The sequence below is a fragment of the Stigmatopora argus genome, chromosome 22, assembly GCF_051989625.1.
Source record: "Stigmatopora argus isolate UIUO_Sarg chromosome 22, RoL_Sarg_1.0, whole genome shotgun sequence".
Lineage (NCBI taxonomy): Eukaryota > Metazoa > Chordata > Actinopteri > Syngnathiformes > Syngnathidae > Stigmatopora > Stigmatopora argus.
The window spans coordinates 12197387-12216444 of record NC_135408.1 but is presented as its reverse complement, the minus strand read 5'-3'; the positions used below and the strand labels follow the sequence as shown (position 1 = coordinate 12216444).

General features: G+C 47.4%; 4 protein-coding genes and 1 non-coding gene across 6 annotated transcripts; 4 read left to right on the top strand and 1 right to left on the bottom strand.

Moving 5' to 3' along the window:
- The first annotated feature begins 2541 nt into the window (after positions 1–2541).
- ncf1 (neutrophil cytosolic factor 1) lies at positions 2542–5626 on the top strand. The gene is made up of 11 exons (XM_077592000.1): positions 2542–2650; positions 2722–2802; positions 2873–2948; positions 3793–3958; positions 4036–4088; positions 4211–4333; positions 4443–4550; positions 4621–4738; positions 4818–4928; positions 5042–5205; positions 5302–5626. The coding sequence occupies exons 1-11, from the start codon at positions 2579–2581 to the stop codon at positions 5466–5468; spliced, it is 1239 nt and encodes a 412-aa protein (XP_077448126.1). The 5' UTR covers positions 2542–2578; the 3' UTR covers positions 5469–5626.
- Positions 5627–5659: 33 nt separating this feature from the next.
- trnaw-cca (transfer RNA tryptophan (anticodon CCA)) lies at positions 5660–5731 on the bottom strand. The gene has a single exon. It is a non-coding gene; the product is annotated as a tRNA-Trp (tRNA).
- Positions 5732–6345: 614 nt separating this feature from the next.
- st6gal1 (ST6 beta-galactosamide alpha-2,6-sialyltranferase 1) lies at positions 6346–13569 on the top strand. 2 transcript variants are annotated; one of them, XM_077591998.1, is made up of 10 exons: positions 6346–6569; positions 7569–7643; positions 8211–8291; positions 8364–8570; positions 8877–9239; positions 9715–9994; positions 10947–11044; positions 11113–11214; positions 11388–11562; positions 11643–13569. In XM_077591998.1, exons 2-10 carry the CDS (start codon positions 7632–7634, stop codon positions 11918–11920), a joined length of 1596 nt encoding a protein of 531 aa, XP_077448124.1. In that variant the 5' UTR covers positions 6346–6569; positions 7569–7631; the 3' UTR covers positions 11921–13569. The 2 variants fall into 2 exon arrangements, with proteins under 2 accessions (XP_077448124.1, XP_077448125.1); XM_077591999.1 differs by lacking the exon at positions 8211–8291.
- Positions 13570–14070: 501 nt separating this feature from the next.
- Positions 14071–16260, top strand: timd4 (T cell immunoglobulin and mucin domain containing 4). Its single transcript, XM_077593040.1, has 8 exons — positions 14071–14233; positions 14590–14765; positions 14866–15028; positions 15112–15195; positions 15638–15690; positions 15767–15887; positions 15974–16007; positions 16176–16260. The coding sequence occupies exons 1-8, from the start codon at positions 14161–14163 to the stop codon at positions 16258–16260; spliced, it is 789 nt and encodes a 262-aa protein (XP_077449166.1). The 5' UTR covers positions 14071–14160.
- A 375-nt stretch (positions 16261–16635) lies between these two features.
- On the top strand, positions 16636–18874 carry pgap2 (post-GPI attachment to proteins 2). The gene is made up of 6 exons (XM_077592003.1): positions 16636–16938; positions 17360–17528; positions 17934–18183; positions 18266–18372; positions 18450–18558; positions 18640–18874. The coding sequence occupies exons 2-6, from the start codon at positions 17361–17363 to the stop codon at positions 18768–18770; spliced, it is 765 nt and encodes a 254-aa protein (XP_077448129.1). The 5' UTR covers positions 16636–16938; position 17360; the 3' UTR covers positions 18771–18874.
- The last annotated feature ends 184 nt before the right edge of the window (positions 18875–19058 follow it).

The following is a 19058-nucleotide window of genomic DNA, read 5'->3' as shown; positions in this document are numbered from 1 at the left end:
TCCCCCCAGAGAAGAAAAAAAAAAAGAAATGTTGAAACATTCTTTTCTCCTTTCCCCTCCCCTCCCAGTTGACTTGGCTCCGTCCCTCCCGTCCCTCCCGTCCCTCCCGTCCCTCCCTTTTGCCCCACAAGCGGAGACAGATTCAAGTTGGATGTGGCTGAAGGACTTCTTTCTGACCAGATGATGAATGACTTGATTATATGGACTACTTTCAATAACTACAGACTACAGAAACCAGATAAAAATCACTTTTTAAAAAAATTCAGAAATCAAAACAAATAGAAGACAAATAAATAGACTACAGTGAACCTCATTTATCGCGGTTAACAGGTTCAAGACCTGCCGCAGTAGGCCAATAACCGCAATTTTTCTTATAGTTCCTTCACAATAAACTTTTCATCTATTTTTGCAGGATCCAAGCGGTGATTTGGCAGCGAGTACTTTTCCTACGTACGGTCCAATCACGCAGGCCTTCTTATCATACTATTCGCCTGGAATCGGAGTGGTTCCTTTCCAAAAGGGGCGTCCATTTCCGAAGCGTTCCAAACAATGAGACAATAGTTGTCATCGTTTGTTTGCCGCAGGAGGAAAAGCCATCCGTATTGTTTGGCTTTCCTCTCAAAGGCGGCCAATCTCCCGAGAAACACACGCATCTCCTCTCCATGGTTGTCGGCGTGTCAAACTTTTGCAAGGTGTAACATTGTCTTTTGTTTTTCGATCTAGGCCTTTGCTCTCCTGCTGGTGTGAGCGAGCGCCAGATCCTGGAAGTGGGATTTCCTTCCTCGCTCTTTCCTGATCTTAACCATTTTTCCTTCAGCTCACTAAAGCCAAGTAGAGCTTCCGAAGTAGAAGTTCAACTTGCGTGTCTTTGACGCCAGCTGTCGTGTGAATGTTGCCATTTCAGTGTCGTGTATTCGCAGCCCATCTCAGTTCTTCTTGCAAAGACATGAGGAAAAGAGGATTATTGGAACATTTTGAGCTTCTCTGTTGTCATATGTTGGGCAGTTTTTGAATTTTTGAGCTATTATATTTTAATTCTACAACACGCTGTAATCAGGAAGCATTGCATAGCACTGCATTTTTTTTTTGCGCAATTAAAATAGGAAAAGTTGACGTCTTCAGGCCAAGATTTGGCAAACAAACGCTAGCTTGGATTTTCACCTACTATTTGAAGCAGAAAATCCAATTCCACTCTATAAAGGAAGGAATTCAGAAGAACATAAACAAGCCGGCACGCGTGTGTCGTCTTTAGTCTGCAAAAGTTGCATGACTCACAGCACTGCTATGTAGCATATCGTGGAGGAATGGCTTTTCGGGCGGGGTGCAAAACGGGAGGGATTCGAACCACTCTTTCACGTTTGCCGTTTGCCCAACAAACAGGCGCTCTCTTCCTGGCCTATCGTGTTGCGGCACAAACGTCTTTTATCGAGCCCCCGCCATTGGGCATGGAGCCCCCCGGTAGCCTATTGTCCACCTGTGCCGGGTCCCGTCAGCACCCATCTGCCGTCGCTTTCACCCCGTCTTCACCTTTGCCGCCCCGTATCGCCATGACGAGCACAAAGCCCTACTGATGAATAAATAACGCCACGTGCGCTCTCATTTATAAGTTGTGTTTGTCATTGTCACGGTGGAAAGTGAAGTCGCTCACGCCAGGATAAGATTGCACTTCCACTTTTGTCTTGATCAATGAGACGAATTTATCACAAAATCTAAATACTAGTACTCCTCTTGGGTCTAATTAGTAAGTGAAGGCCAGTGTATCCCCCTTGTGGAGATTCAAGAGCAGTGCAACGCATGTCACGATTTTATGCAATATTTTTAGACGTGATGAAAAAGAAGGAAGTACAATCACTGCTTTTGAGTCGTTTTCAAATGACAAACTATTTAGCATCTTGTGGCTATTCCATAAAGCCTCTCAAAACCAAATCCAAAGCTAGAATGGGAATAAACGAAGCTGACTTGACATTTGGGCTCTCACCAGTTTGGCTTCCTTCACTTTTTGGTTTTGTTTTTTTTACTTCAAGATTTTGATCTTTAGCAAGCGGATGTTTTGCCTGGTCTTGTGTTACTTTCTTCCTCTTGCGAACACATTGTCAACGAGAGGAACGTTCTGCCTCGGCAGCCCAATTCAAAGCATCGCTGAATTTTGGAGAGTGAGCGGTCTGTTTTTTCCTCAAAGCCCATAATGTCATCCGTTTTTTCACATCACCTACCCTGCAAATTGGACTCAAATAGGTTATGATTTCTCACTTCTGTGACCTTTGACCTCTCCGGTTTGATCCAATCAATCCACTGTCACGATGAACTGACTAGTCACTCAGCAATTGAACCCTTATCTATTTTGATCCTCAAAAAAAAAACATTTTTTTCTCATTATGTTTTCTTTCTTCACAATGGAGAGTTTCATGATACTTTTGGCTCTGAAAGAGGAAGTCACTTTCGTAGCGTGATATTGACGCAACAGAGGCGGTCTTATCTTTGCACACGGGCGGACGTATTTAAGCTCGGGGAAGCCTCTGGGCATCAGTCCGTCTCCGTCCGTCTCCGTCCGTCTCCGTCCATCTCCGTCCGTGTCGACATGGCAGACGTCTACATCCGACACGTGAAACTGCTCGGCTTCGAGAAACGCTTCTACCCGAGTCAGCACTACGTGAGGCCTAACTCGGACAGGGTTCTCGTCATCTTCTCGTTTTTTCCAACGCCGGCCCTTTTTTCTTTTAGGTCTACATGCTCATGGTGAAGTGGAGCGACCTCTCCGAGAAATTGATCTTCAGGAAGTATCCTGAAATTCACACTTTCCACGTGAGTGTCTTTTTGCAAAGAAAAAAAACTTAAAGATAAAGCTGGCTGAAATATGATGGATTGTTCCCAGAAATCACTGAAAGAGATGTTTCCCATTGAAGCCGGTCAGATTGAAAAACGGGACCGAATCATCCCTCCTCTGCCAGGTAAAAATAGAGCGTCCAGAGCTGACAACCTCCGTCAAGCCCATTTCGGGAGTTTTATGTTTTCATCAGGGGTGAATGCGATTCGGGCTAATTCGATATAAAATGTAAAAAAAAAAAAACGGACAATTAAAATCAAACTCAGATGATTCACAATGCCCTCGTGTTACCAAATTCATCCGGTTTATAGTGCAGTTGAATCAAATGCGTCATTAAGATTAGCGATGGTGTGAATTTTGAGGTATTTAAATTGGAAATTTGGCACTTTTACGAAATGTTTGCTTAAAATTTTGGGGGGATTTATGGGGGTTGTCAGGAGTCCCGGAGTTTGCATTGTTTGTCCGGACAAAACTCCTGAAATTGCGGAGAAGTTGGCAGCTCTGCAGACCCTTGAATTCACTATCCATCTTCTCTTAGCTGATTGGCTGGAATTGATATCGTGATAGACCAAGCAGAATGGCTTTAAAAGTTCAATGTGACTTTGTACAACTCTTGAAACAAATCAACAAGCTTTCCTAGTCTCAGATCAGCTATCATTCCATCATTTGGTCCTTTCCGGGTGAACATTGGCCGCCATTGAAACGCTAGCCGTCCTGGGTGAAATAAGGTCGTCGAGTCGGGGATTGGAAACTTTCGTTTCAAGAAGCACCTGCGTTTCAACACATTGACTTCTCTTTCTCCATCGGTGTTGATCGAAGGAAGGCGGAAGAAGGCAAAGCCACAAAAACCCCGTTTTGCACAAGTTTGGATGTCGCTCGATTGCAGCGCTTCCTCTCCCGCGCTAGCCACACTCACTCACTCACTCACTCAGAAGTACTAACTAACTAACTAAGGTGTTGCCGTCTAGCGCCACGCTGGGTGGAGAGCCAAAAGTCTCGGGAAAACACGCAGAACACCTTAAGCGGGTACTGCCAGGCCCTGGTGGAGCTGCCGCCGCACATCTCGCGCTGCCGACACCTCAACCTTTTCTTCAAAGTGCGACCGGAGGACGAAAAGCCGCCGGCGCCCAACACGTCAGTTTCACACGCTCGCCGTTATTACGCCATCGTACTCACCCGCTTTTTGGTTTTAAATATGTTTTTGTGAGCAGCGGGAAAAAAAAAGAAATCTTCTTGGAAACTAAAGTCAACAACAACATATCTGGTAAGAAATCAAGAAAAAATGGATTTTAGCCCGGTCCAAAATATCCACACTAATGATTACATCTAGCGCCGGGAATGTCATCTAAAGAGTTGAAAGTGATGACGATTGAGCGCATTTTTCAGAGATTTCCGGCCCCATCTTACTGGACACATACAGAGTGATCGCAGACTTCACCAAGACGTCCAAACATGAGCTCAACCTACACGTGGATGATTTGGTGGAAATTGTGGAGAAGAACCAAAATGGTGAGAAACCCAAAAGTTCCTAATTCGATGTAGTATTTGATATGTAGGTTTTATACTAATGTTTGAATTTGGGGAAGTAATATGTGGCTCTTTTTGTCTTTTTGTCTAGGCTGGTGGTTCTGCCAATGCGAGACCAAACGAGGTTGGGTTCCGGCCACTTACCTGGAACCGCTGGACGGGCCCGAGGAGTCCGAGGAGGCGGAGCCAAATTACGAAGGTAGTCGCTGGTTGACCTCCATCCATTTTCTTGCTTCCAATCCGACGTTGGAGCCGTTTGTCCACCGTAGGAGAACTGCACGTCACGGTCCGAGCCCACGTGGCCGAGACGGACGATGAGATCTCGCTGCAAGTGGGAGAGACCATCGAGGTTATTCACAAGCTTTTGGACGGCTGGTGGGTCGTCAGGTACATCAAACGAAGGTACATATCAAGTCATTTGACTTGTTTTACGTCAGCGGCTTTGCTTTTCCATCTTTGCCTTCAGGAAAGGTGAAGAGACGGGTCACTTCCCCTCCATGTTCCTCCAGAAAGCAGGCCAAGGAGACCAATATCACTTTGCTGAGCAACCACAGGGACAGAAACCTCCCCCTCGCAGGTCCGATAATCGACCTCTCTCGCGATAACCCTAGTCATTCGTCGGTTGTGGTGGTGCTCGGGAAAAGCTCGCGGCAAAACAATTGAAGAAGTGCTTGGCCCATTGACTGGCAGGTCCACCATTAAGAACGCCAAGAGCATCCACGGGAGAGGCCGGCAGCGCCTCAGCCAAGAGGCCTACAGGAGGAACAGTCGCCGATACCTGCAGAAAAAGGACGGGCGCTCCAGTATAGCCAAGATTCCGGAAAAGTCACCTCTGAGAGAGCGCAAGAATCAAGGTAAACTAAAAAAAACCTAAGCCTTAAAAAAAAGAAGAAGCTCATCTAATGCTCAAAAGCCAAACCCGACTGTCACGCGTTAACCAACCCACACAGGGAACATTCCTGAGCGGCGGCGGAGTTTGAGTTCAGAGGGCGAGCTGAAGCCAGAGGCCCCGGTGGTCCCCCCTCGACCCAGTCCCGAGCTCATTCTGGAACGCTGCACCGACAACACCCGCAAAAAAGTCAGCTTCCGCAACTCGGAAAGCAGAAACAGTACCTAGAGGAGACTGGACTGGTCGGCCTCCCGCAGCTTCAACAAATTCTTTCTTTTGTGACCTTTGTTGCCGTGAAAGCAATTCCTTTCCCTGACAAGAAATCCAGCGTATACTGCTTTGTGCACCAGCAAAAAAAAACAAAACAATAAATGCTACAAAACCTTGTCATTCTAATTTTAAGGATTGGAAAAAATGTTTGACCCCGACGTGATTTGAACACGCAACCTTCTGATCTGGAGTCAGACGCGCTACCGTTGCGCCACGAGGTCTTCGCGCCAAATTGACGATATATGGAAATATATAGAAAGCAAGGGACCGGGATATACACAATTAACATTCTAGTAACGTTCATGATAAAGATGTCTGCCTGCGCAAGCCTGATGAAACACAGAAACAAGTGACAAATGATGCATTTCTCTCATTGAAAATAGCCCAACATTAACTACAACATTTGCACCACCTAGTGTAGCTTCAGTTGTTGCCTGTGAATATATTTTGGCAGCGTTAGGTTAGATTAGGTTAAAGACAGTATATTCATCAATGGTAATGTGCTCGTTTCCCTTCATTTACCATCCTTATCCTCACTGCAACCATTTAAATTATACGTATTTTGTCTTGACGACGCTTTACTAACCGGAAAACAACATTCAAAATAAACTACTCTGACAAGTAGTCTTTTTGTTCGCAAATCTCGTCGGCACCATTGCGACACAGGACGTATTTGTAAAACTCTCTTGCTTTCGAAAACGATCCGTTTTTAACGGATAGCTTCTATTGTTATCTCGCCAACGACGTGAAGCTCGGCTTTTATTTTGAAAAACAGAGGAGAAAAGGAGCGCGTCCCCTAATGCCGGGTGCTTGACTCGCCCTCCTCCTCCTCCTCCTCCTCCTCCTCCTCCTCCTCCCGTTGGCCTAATGGGGGCTGTTGTTTCTCGGAATGCGTCTTGGTGCCTTCTTGCAGGTTTTGGCAAAGGTTTCGACGCGATCGTGTTTGCACCGGCGATGGGATGCCTCCGGCCCTAGTGTCCTTTTTAAAGGGAGCCCCAACCGTGCGACTGCGGGGCATTTCTTCAAGGGTCGCTCGAGGAGCATCTCTACTTGACACAGGTCTGTCCGTCTGTCTGTCTATCTATTTTTTTGCCATCACGTCCTTCTGATGCCAGCGTTTGAAGAAAAATGATAATAATAAATAAACATTTTCACATCTGCACCCATTGTTTAGTCAGCTGTGGCTAAATATGAGTAATATGTGGCACAGATTAGTCATCTGTGGGTACTATTTTGCACATATTACTAAACTGTGGGTACAATTTAGTCATTATTAGCCACCATTTAGTTAGTTATTTAGATCCACAGATTTCAGATGATTCATGTGTAGCCAAATATAATGAAACAATGGGTACAGATTACGTATGAAAACTAATCATCTGTAACTGCAATTTACTTGTATGTTCCCACAATTAATCTGTGCACAGATGACTAAACTGTGGGTACAATTTACTCATTCATATATTTTTCTCGCCCAATAATTTATGTAGCATTACATTTTGGTCACTAAAATCCGATTTTACGATATTCAATTAAACACAACTAAAAGCAAAGACAAATATTTTTTGCTTTTGTTGTCTTCCCCTACATTCATTCATTTTCGGAACCGCTTTATCCTCACAAGGATCGCAGGGGGTGCTGGAGTCTATCCCAGCTGACTTTTGGGCACGAGGGGGAGGATACCCTAAATCGGTGGCCAGCCAATCGCAATCTCTCCATACACCCGAGAAATAGCCTTTTTTTCTTTACTACATCCCGGTTCTACATTTTATTATTATATATATATTGTTATTATCATCTGAAGAAAACTGTTATTTGGGTCCTAGAGCAGAATTGAAACCATTGTGGAGCATGTGAAATTTCAGTGCATTTCACTTTTGTACCTACCCTGGGCCACCATTACCAGGGGATTTTTAATGTAGTGCTCGTCTGAGCCGCCATTACGAGGTAAAATACGAACGTGTGGGTTTTTTTGAGGTGTCGAAATGTGGGTCAACGGGCAGCGCTCCATTGTCGTTCTGGGATCATTTCACCACGTACGAATCTTTATGTTGCCAGGAGGGATGAGAGGAGCGCAAACAAGAGCGCAGCGTTTCTAAGCAACAACAGAGCCGACGGACGATGGGCTACAAGGTACAAATAAATCCAAGAATTTGGAGGAATGAATGAAAGAAAGAAAGAAAGAGCCAGTCGGGTCATTCAAACGGCTTTATTTCCTCCCCGATTTAAACAGCGAGTCATAGCAACTCCACTTCTTGGAGCATCCCGTGAGAAGTGTGCTAATTAGCATGGCTAACAGACAGTCATTTCCATGGAATTTAGAGCAGGACCATTTTTGCCCAAAATGGAAACTACGGCGAGTATTTCCCCATATTAGAAGGAATGATTATCCCACCTACGCATTCGTTTGTCTTCTCTGTGTTGTGTAGCTGTTCCGAAAAAAAGTACTTTTATTGCCCCTCCCCCTTGACAGTGCAAAATAGTCAATGTGCAAAGTCAGGGATGATAAATTGTGCACTAAGCGGAGCCAGTTCACTCGAAATGAGGATTAGCGCATGTGAGACGAGCAAGTGGTTTGTTAATCCGCCGTCACGGCCGTGACCTCCGGCCGGCAAAAGATAAATAGGACACTCCAGTCAAAGCAAAAATGGAGCAATGGCCTCCAGGAAGGCCTCTTGACTTTTATTTTGATCCTCCCAGAGGTCAAATAGAAGAAAATCCGCTCCGTCCTCTTCTGCATTAGACAACGTCCAATCCATAACGACAAGCACGTCCGACCACGTACGTTTGCGGCTAATCGGGCCCAGCCGGATGGACCGGGGTGTTTTTCCCAGTCCGGGTTGTTTTGCGCAGATCCCGGGGGCGGCCATGGACCGGGTGAGCCTGCTCTGGCGACTGCGCCGTCGCGCCCGCCGCGGCGTCCTCTGCATGACTTTCTTCTGCGTCTCCATGGCGCTGCTCTACGCCCTGTGCGCCGAGAACAGCGTGCCCGTCACCGACGCCATTTTCGGCGTGCGGGCCCGGACCCGGGCCCAGCCTCGCACGCACTCCGTGGTCAAGGTGGGTGTCCCCGAGCGGACTTGCTCCGACGCCGGTTTGAAGCTATTCCTCCTTTCTATTCGTTGAAAATATTCCCCGGTTGGATTCGGAGTCATTTCCGAGTCACTTCCTGTTAATTTTGGTTAAAAAAAATACTATGGGTCTTGCGCGTGCCTTTGGAAAGTTGACGACGCAGAAATTGAGTTTTTTTTGGGCTAAACTGGGTGACGATCACTTGTATTTTGGTGAATTTTCAATGCGTCGATGATGCCAGGTGGGAGGAGTCAGAAAAAGCTTGACGTTATCTCAACGCAACTTCCCCATCAGGTGCTGCGAGGCGGTTCCAAGACGGCCTTGCTGGACCCCAAAAAGCTCCCCGGAGTGGTGCCCGGCGACCCCAACCGCCCCATTCCCGTGCTCTCCTCCCCCAACCGCACCCTGGAGCCCCGCGGCGGGCAGCGAAAGGCGGCTGCGGCGGCGGCGGCGGGCCGAGGCTTCCTGGCGGGCGTGCTGCCGCGGCCCCTCCTGCGGGCGCTGGACACCCTCTTCGGGGTCCGTCGGCGAGGCCGCGGCGAGGGCGGGGACGGCCGGCTGTTTGAGATGGACGGCCTCCTGGGAAAAGTGTGGAACGAGAACATGTCCAGCGACATGCTGGGGAGTCGGCTCAAGAAGGTGGTCGGCAACTACAGGGTGAGCAATTGAATTTCTTCCATGGTTGGTCATTGATTTTCTTGTCTTGTCTTTCTTCAATCAACTTGCTTGACGGTGTGGGAAAATGTAGTCGTTGTGCTCATTTCAAATGAACTTTCCAAATGTGCCCTTCCAATTTCAAGAGTCAAGTAGGCTACAATATTGATATTTTTTTATGAATCATTCAAACAAATATTTCTACATATATATTTCCTATGACGAAATACGCCCTGCGTTTGGGTGGCCACCCATTCGTTGGCTGGGATAGGCTTTGGCACCCCCGCGACCCGTGTGGAGATCAGCGCCACAGAAGACGAATGATCAAGAAATACACTTCAATTGCAATGATTATGATAATTTTAGAATACTTTCTCTTAATACTTTGATTTAAGTTAGATAGTAAGGGTTTTTTTTTTCTACTCGCGCGCTACCGACGGTAAATGCAGTGAATTTTGGTCCTACCTGGCTCACGCAGGCGATGAACAAATTCGGCGTGGAGTCCGGCGGCGCCATGGCGGGGGCGGCGGCGGCGGGGGGCGGCGGGCCGACGCTGAGCGGGCCCGAGCTCCTGTGCCAGATCCGTCGGAAGGTGGAGGTCTCCACGCTGACGGCCGACCTGCCGCCTTTCTCGTCCCCGGCCTGGACGTGGCAGCTGCCGGCGCGCCCGCTGACCTCCGAAGTGGGGCCCTTCCGGAGCTGCGCCGTGGTCACGTCGGCCGGATCGCTCCGCAATTCGGGCCTGGGAAAAGAAATAGGTCAGCGCCTCCATCGGCTATTTACGTCTGCACTTTTTTGTCTTTTTCCTCTTTTGCAATCTTCTGGCGTAGATTTAACTTTGGCCCCAAGGGAAACCTAGCTTAGGTTTGGGCTTCCGCGCGTCTCTTTGTTAGCCTTTGTTAGCCTTAAGATAGCTCCGAAACGGATGAAGGGATTCCGCTTATTATTGGCCTTTGGTCTTCTTTTCAATAACACCGAGATGGAATTCCAGGTCAGTTCTCAAAACAACATTGTTTATTTGGAGGAGAAGAGACGACAAATGTCAACGTTAGCGGCTGCCTTTTCAGTTTAAAAAGGGACATCCAATGTGCTTGGCTGCTTTAACACACCTCTTCCGGTGGCTTTTAAGTTAAACAATCTGTTAGGACAGTCATTTCAAGATACAACAGTTCCGTCTGGACTATAAAAACAGGACAGGATGTCGGGGCGCAGGTCGGAACAGGTGTACCATATTGCCCTGCTGTTAAAAATGAAAGAATTTTATTACAACTGTAGAACACAGGAACAAATGTTTATAAGGCAAACACAATGATCATATACCGTGGTCAAACATTACACTTAAATAATCAAACAATCCTTTTTATAACAGATCATTCATAACGTTATCCATCTTGCCGGCTGGGTATTTTTTTAATAGGACACTCGAGAGGCAATTGAATTTTAGGGTGCTGAGGTCCAAGGCCGCGGACGACGGAAATAGGTTTTTGTTCAAGATAACTCGGGAACGGATAAAGGGATCGTCATCAAATTTGTAGGGCGTTTGTCATACGAAATGGCCGGTGGGGGTCAAAGGTCACACGGCTCAGAAAAGCAGTTCCCGATTGGCCGACGGAGCGTATTTCGCATATGTGATCTGAATGAACAAATTAGCGAAGGTCGGTCTGGCCTTGGATTTATGGGTTGTTCTCGATGTTCTGCCGGAAACGACAGATTCCCACGATGCCGTGCTGCGTTTCAACAGCGCCCCCACCGCCACTTACGAGAAGGACGTGGGTTCCAAGACCACCCTGCGCCTGTTGAACTCGCAAGTACTGTGACGCTCCCGTGGCGCCGCCCGAGAGTCTGCGGGATCCTAACGCCCATCTCTCGCACGCAGGTGATGTCGTCGGACAACAACCACTTCCTGTCCAGCTCGCTGTACAGCACGGGCGTGTTGGTGGCCTGGGACCCCGCCCCCTTTTCCGCTAACCTTACAGAGGTGGGACAGAGAGTCTGACAAATATTATGTTTATTCTATTGGATTTGTTCCAAAGAAAAAGCAGAAAACAGTCAATTTTCTCCAATTTCGAGTGATGTTGTACACATAGAGTTTTTAGCAAAATAGCATCACATTTGTGGCAGTTTGACGCAAGCGGTCTTTCTCTTTTGCAGTGGTTCAACCACACGGATTACCCCATCTTTAGCCAGTACCTCCGCTACAGGCGCCTGCACCCCCAACAGCCCTTCTACATCCTCCACCCGCGCTTCCTGTGGCAGGTGTGGCAGCGAATCCAGGACAACTCGGCGGAACCCATCCAGAAGAACCCCCCTTCTTCGGGGATGCTGGGTAAGCTAGCGCTAACGGAGCGACGCGCCAATGGCCGCTTGGCCTCCCTCGAAAGCAAGTCTTCTTGCGCGCTCTTTCAGGCACGGTGCTGATGATGTCCATTTGCGAGGTGGTGCACGTCTACGAGTTCCTGCCCTCGCAACGCAAGACGGAGCTGTGCCACTACTACCAGCGCTTCTACGACGCCGCCTGCACGCTGGGCGCCTACCACCCGCTACTCTACGAAAAGAATCTGGTCAAACGCATGAACCGGGGGCCCGACCGCGACATTTACACCCGCGGGCGCGTCACGCTGCCCGGATTTAGCAGCCTGGCTTGCAACGCCACGCCGGCGGCGGCGGCGGCGGCAGCGGCTTAAATTCAATGGCTTCAATGAGGTGGACCCTAACAATTCAAAACTCTTTCAATTAATGAAAAATCAGTCCATTTTGGAAATCGTCATGGGTCCCTTTTCAAAAATACGTGCTGTATGCTGTTAAATTGCCACCACCCAAAAAAAAAGGAATGTGGCACACTGCTGCTTACTAGTGGACGTGAGTAGGAGTGCAGCCACCCAAAACATGCGTAAAGATTGATTCAGACAGATTTTGAAACAAAATGGCAGATGTTTTGAACCACCTCCACTAAAAATATATTTGTATCATTATTTTAGGTACTTCATTGTGGACGGGATATTTTCCAGCGGGCGTACTTTTGGTGTTTCGAATTGAATGCGTTGGTAAACCCGGACCTTACAGACGTCATAGTTATCCTTCCTTAGAATGTCATTGGACAGTAAGCATTCAATTATAAACCAAGGAACCGGAAGTGAAATAGCACGCTTGTGCTATTTCACTTGACGTTAATAGATGGGTGGCGGCAATTTAACGTCAAGTATTTTTGCTTTTGGCGGCACGCAAATTGTTTACCGACTATAGAAAGAGTATGTACTATATTTTTAGGGAAAATGGACTTACGACTGAAGGATTTGAGATACAAACAATTGTCGGATTAAAAGGTGGAGGAGTCAAACGATACGCCCTTGCATGTGGGCGAGGAGGGCCATTTATTCTGCATGATTTTATAGGAGAATAGGCAGAAATGTTGGTGCCAAACCTTTGTAGTATGGCATTCAATTTTCTTCCAGACATTCAAACATCCAATCAAATTCCACGGCGACTATCTTTGATTTTGTATTCGCGCATCCTTTTAGTGTTTGTGTCAATCAAATGTCAATGCTGACTTGGACCATCGCGTCCATCGACTCCGCTGAGAAACATTTTTGTTGATTTGAAGAAGGCACAAGTATGCACTTTGTACACATTTTGTCAACTCCCGCTAATATGCCAAAATTGTCCTGAAAAATTCCTTTGGCCGCAGATCCAGAAAATGCTGAAATGTCCTTTCGTGTTTGGAAATGCAGCTCTTTTGGATGGAAAGAAGCATTTTTGAGATGCAACATTTGTTGAGCTTTGTAGGGCCAAGACAGTTATTTTGCTCATTCCAAAAAAATGGACTTTGATATCAAAGTTGTGGGAATTGTTTTTTTTTTTCCAGTTCCTTCTTCCTTTTGGATTCGTTTCGGTCCATTTGCAGCTCACTTTTTCTTGATTGGTTGAAAAAGAAAACACTTCAGGCCCCCAATAACAATTGTATTATTTCATTAAATGTATTGTAAAGGGTTAAGAAGGCTTTTCTTGCCGTGTTATTGGGAGAGAATCATAGCATTTGTTTTTTTATGTTTAAGGCCAGCAGCGGACTAATTGAGGATTTGATGTAGAATTTCTATGCAGCCACCTTGCATGCTTCACTCCTTCTGCACTTTGTGGGAAGCCTTTTTTTCCCCTCGAAGAAATGTCATTTCCAAGGAAAGTCCTCTTCCGTGTTCCTTCTGCTGTTTTCCAACGTTTTTCAAACGAACTGCACGTATCCGTTCCCGTCCCGACGTTTGCCGAGAGGCAGAAAAAAAAAAGTCAACAAATCACTCACTGCCTGAATAATAAAGTAGAATGTGATCGTTGAGAATGACTTGGCGTTTGATTATGCCGACTCCTAAAAGCTGACCTTATTTTCTTGACAGCGGGCCAAACCATCTTCCATATTTTGGCCAAAACACGGGATGGAGAGATGGACCCAAATCGGGCGTACGTACGTACGTACAAAAGGACTTTGTGTCCATTGGACGGACTCAATGGTCGACTGTGTGGCGTCGTCACAGACGTACAAACTAGTCTATTATTTGCGTGGCGGTCACTAAATCCACGTTTTTGCCCTCTTTTATGACACGGAGAGGCATTCCAATGTGACGTCCGAGGAGGACGCTCCAACTGATTTTTGGCCGTTGACGTCCAATCGTGTGCTTCTGGAAACGGCTCGGTGGCTAATACGTAGACGTCCGATTCCATCTGACGTGGGCCGCCGTCCTTCCCGTTTCAAATGGACGGGCCGTCCGTGGCCGTCCGGTTGAGACGAAGCCGAAGACACTGGCGACATTGAAAGGCCATCAATGGAGTCTTTATGATTGTCCGAAACGCCTCCTCACAATTGGCGTACACACACCCGGCTGAAGTGTGTGAGCGTGTGTGTGTGTGGGTCAGTGGGACACACACTCACGCTAGGATGGCGTCCGCGTCGCCTCGCCGGCGTCTCACGTCTGGGACCGTGGCCGCCATCTTTCATCTCCTCCTGTCAGGTGAGATGCGGACCGACTGATTCCATCCGGACGGAAAGGATGCCCTCACATTCGTCACTATATCGTTATATTTTTAAAAATGTTTTTTTTTTAAAGTTAGAACCTAAAAAAGGGAAATATACATGTATTTGATATTCTTCTGTTTTTAGGTTTTATTTAGTTAGACTTTTTCATAAACAAGGACAGTAAGCGTTTTGGTTTTCATTTTTGGATCTAATTTAAGAAAAGTATTATTTTGACTCATGAGTTACATTTAAAAACAGCATATAGTATTCTCCAATTTGCTTTCGCTACAAATCCTTGAAAGTGTAGAAAGAGAATTTGCATTTGTCTCCTCTTGGTGGGTGTCAATCTAGGTGGCGTCTTTCCCAGCTCCTGCTTCAAAGTGAGCGAAGGCGCCGTGGCTTCGTTGTCCTGTCAGTACTCGGTGCGCCGGTTCGGCTTGAGTCGCGTGTGCTGGGGCCGCGGCTGCGGCACCCTCTGGTGCAGCAACGTCCTCGTCCAGACCGACGAGAATGGCGTCATCTCCAAGGTCAAAAAAAAGGCTCAATTGACGGGAATCCTTCCTGAAATGTCCCATGAAGCTGGAGAAGCCTTTTTTTTTCTTCTTACGCCCGTTGTCCTCACCTCAGGCGGACGACCGATTCCGTCTGACGGGAGACGTGCTGGACGGACAGATGGACCTGGACATTTTGGACGTGAGGCGTAGCGACAGCGGGCCGTACTGCTGCAGGGTGGACATCGACGGGCTCTTCAACGACAAGAAGGTCATCATGAACCTACGGGTGGTCAAAGGTAGGATTGGCCGGCTGGGGGAAAACCGAGCGCTCCGTTTCCGGCTCCACGTACACGGACGCCACCTTTCCTTTCTCCGTCAGCTTCGATCAACGCTCCCACGACGACCACGTTGTCCGCGACAACGACGAGCGCCACTCCGGAAACGGAGGCGCCGACTTTTGCAGGTGGGTTTTCTTTCCAAGACAAGAGCGCAGAATTCAAAGCACTTCCATATTTGATGGAGTGGACAGTCCTTTCCCATTCTTACACACGTGACCTCTGACCTCACGACCTTGGGCATCTATCAGCGTCAATGGCAGCCAATGAGCGAATCCTGTTCATATCCGGCAAATTTCATCCTAATCTCTTTATCCAGTTGGAACTCATCTTGACCTTTGACCTCCTCTACCCCCTTCTCCATTTCTATTTACAAACATATCCTGCCAGAAGACAAGCAAACACACAAAAACTAGAAATATACAGAGGCTAATGGACAATATCTGCTGTAAATTTACGCTAGCGATGAATTCCTGGGGGGGACTGTTTTACCTCAATATACTGAGAAAACAACTACAAACTTTGAGGTAGGTGGATTGTTGACATCTCCATCCTTCTCTGCTTTGGCAGTCACTAGACAAATCAAGAGGAACTGGACAACGCCACGCTCCACCGTCATCAGCGTGAGGAACCTTTCCGTTCCCCGATTCATCTCTTTGGCGACGCTTCATCGGTTGGTTTGAACTTAAAAAATTGCAGGCGGCGGAGCCGGCTTCCGCATCGCTCTCCCTCAAGATCAACGTTCCGGTCCTGTCGCTGTCGCTCTCGCTGACGGTCCTGATCACGTTGGCCGCCGTTTTCTTCTCCCTGGCCTTCAAGCGTAGGTTCTCGTCGGGCCGATCGTCGCGATAAGTCGAAGAAGAACGAGACCTGGAATGGCGCGCTGGTGGTTTGTTTTGTTCGCAGGTGGCTTACGCAGACCCACTTGGAGGCGTGGCTGGTGAGAACCACTTGTATTTTTGGGAGGGGCGTTGTCACTTTTCCAACAAAGAAAAATAGGAAGGCAAGGCCATTGTAGTCCGGGAGGTTTGCGAGGCTTTCAAAGAGATGCTGTTGATGTTGGGAAGCGTCAAGCTGGGAATTTGACCGTGGATTTTTCCTCCTGCAGTTTTTCCGGTGAGGAGGTTCCTCACATCATTTATGAGATCAGGATGAGAAGACCAGTTCAGGAGAACATCTACACGCTCGACTAGACTTCATGGGGCCATTTGTTGTTTGGAGCAATCGTCTTCACCGTCTCAACGGAAATCATCTTTTCTTACTCTTAAGCTGTGAATAAACTTACTTTTGGTCTATTGCTGCTGCTGACATTTATTTCCCTCACACGTTTTATAAATTTCAACAAGTATATTTGTACTACAAAATGACTGCGGAATAAAAAAAAAAAACAGGAATTTTCTTCATTTGAAATATCCTCCATTGATTTTTTCTATCCATTTTCTATTTTTTAAGAACGCTGCAATGTTTAACTGATAATCGGTGAACAAACGGGAAAACACTGTTTCAATGCGAAGGACTAATGCGCATTTAGTTTGAAAAATAATTGTGTCGGTTCCGGAATAGATTTCTGTCACTTAACAAGGATGGCCATTGGTCCAAAATGTAAAGGTAGAATTTAGAAAAGACGGCGGAAGCAGACTAGTGTCACTTTTTTAATTTTTGTAGCCCGTCGTTGGTTCGACATGAGAAGAAGGGACCCTAAAATGCCGCTATTGTACATAACTTTATATTGCAACCACATTTTCCTCCGAAACTAGCCAAACTATTATCGGAAGCTGCGTTAGCCTTGAAGCTAAGCCAAGGCTAACTTGTGTGTTCAGTCGCCGAACACTGCGGAATGTCTCGTGATAGCGATCTTGGTGAGCAATAAAGTGAGTACTTCATGTTTCTTCTTTTAAAAAATTCACACCAAAACGATGGTGTAGCGGCGCAAAGTTACGTTATAGCGATGTACTTCATGTCATATGACCGAATGACCTCACTTGGTCGGATTACACGTTAATACGAAAATGAGAAATGACATAATCGTGGATTCATTTGTTGCCATGTCCTTGGCTTTTTCGATTTAGGACGTCAATTCTAATGGGATTCTAATAAAAATAGAACATGGCAATGAAAGCCAAGCGCTGCCCCAAGCAAAAATTCGCAGCGTCGCAGAAGTTTTCTTGCGTGAACGTGTGTGATCAACAATTAAAAAAGTACTCACTAATTTTCTCTTGACGGCGCTAGACGTCCAATTTAACGGTCAGTAGGCGTGCTGGGATTGCTGACTCCGGCCTTTGTGTTTTCCAGGATGCTCCACCTGCCTTACAGCGTCCTGGAGCGGGATCAGCCCCTGGTCCGGGTTTCCTACACCACCTTTGTGGTGTGCATGCTTCTTCTCCCGGTCTTCGGACTCATTTTGTCCCTCTTCATATCTATCATTTACCATTTCGAAGACGCCAACTACACGCACTGTCACGTAAGTGTCCGCAAAAGTGAAATCAAACAAAAGCAAACAAAATTGGAACTCATTCGACGTGGGCTTTTTTTCCGGAGGCCGATACGATTTCCTCCAACAAGAGGGAGACTATTTTTCTTCTGCTACTCTGTTGTTTCTCAAAATGGCCACTCTCCAGTGTGTTTTGGATTTCTCCCTCCACCAACACACCAGAATCTAATTAGTGGCCAGGCTGCACATCAGTTGATCGTTTAGTTCACGTCTGCTTGAGGAGGCGGGAGGAAGGGAGGGAGTTTTTTCAAAACAAAGTGGATGACAGACTTGGTGCTCTCCAGGACCGGATTTGACCCCCTGTCCCCCCCCCCAACCCGCTCGATTTTAATAACAAACCCTGTCTGTTTATGTCATCCTCCCCCCCCCCCCCAGGTGAGCAACTACCTCCCATCCATCAGCGCCGCCATAAGCCGCGTGCCGGAACTGTACATTTGGCGCTTTTGCATCGGGCTGCACTCGGCGCCGCGCTTCCTGTTGGCCGCCACCTACTTCTCCTTCTACCGCCTGCGCTTCGCCGCCGAGCTGCCGGACCTCCTCCTGAGTTGGCTGGCGTTTGCGTGCAACCTGGCCGAAAACTCGGCCCTCCTGCTGCTCACTTACGTGGCGTCCACGGAGGACTACGGTGAGGACGACCCCCCCCCCCACGCGTTCCCGGCGAAATGGCGTGCGGCATCTTTAATGGGCATTTTGTTTCCCCTTTGCAGAAATTCACAAAGGCGCCTTCGTCACGTTCGTCCTGAGCTCCCAACTCTACATGCTTATTACGTGTCGGTTGTGGTACGTGATTAAGAGTCACTACGTGAAGAGAGAGGTAAATTCGTCCACGGTCGACGGATGGACGGATTGGATGGTCGGGTTTGATTCCGAGGTCATCTGTTTGCGTGTCAGGAGCTGATATCGTACCGGTTGAAGGTGCGCTTGTTGCTATTCAACTTGAGCTGCTGCGCGGCCGCCGCCTACTTTTTCCGACGCCACAACAGACACTGCGAGGCCGGAGGTGAGCGTCCCGTCGAGCGCATCGAGCCGTTGGAGCGTTTCCCCGCTCTTGACCGTTGCGTCCTTTGCCGTCCGTCTTCAGTCTACACGCTGTTCGCCTTCTTCGAGTACCTGGTGGTCTTCTCCAACATGGCCTTCCACACCACCTCCATCTTGGACTTTGGGAGAGAATCTGTCATGGTGGCCCCGTTGCCTGAAGACAAACGATACTGACGTCCACGACGGCGCTGGCTGGATTGCTTTTCTTTCCTTCTTTTTAAATCAGACAAAGTTTGTTCATAAAAAAAGTGTATAAAATTGAAATTTAAACTTCCAAAGATTCTTTCTTATACCTAAGCACTGACCCTTCCTTCCATTCATTTAGTATATGCACACCTAATGCTCAACTGGGTCGCGGGGGTGCTGGAGCCCATCCTAGCTGGCTAAGTTGTATGTATGCCATTGAACAAAGTGCCCCCTAGTGGACATTTTGTATCCATTTTTCAGATACGTCTTGTTTTT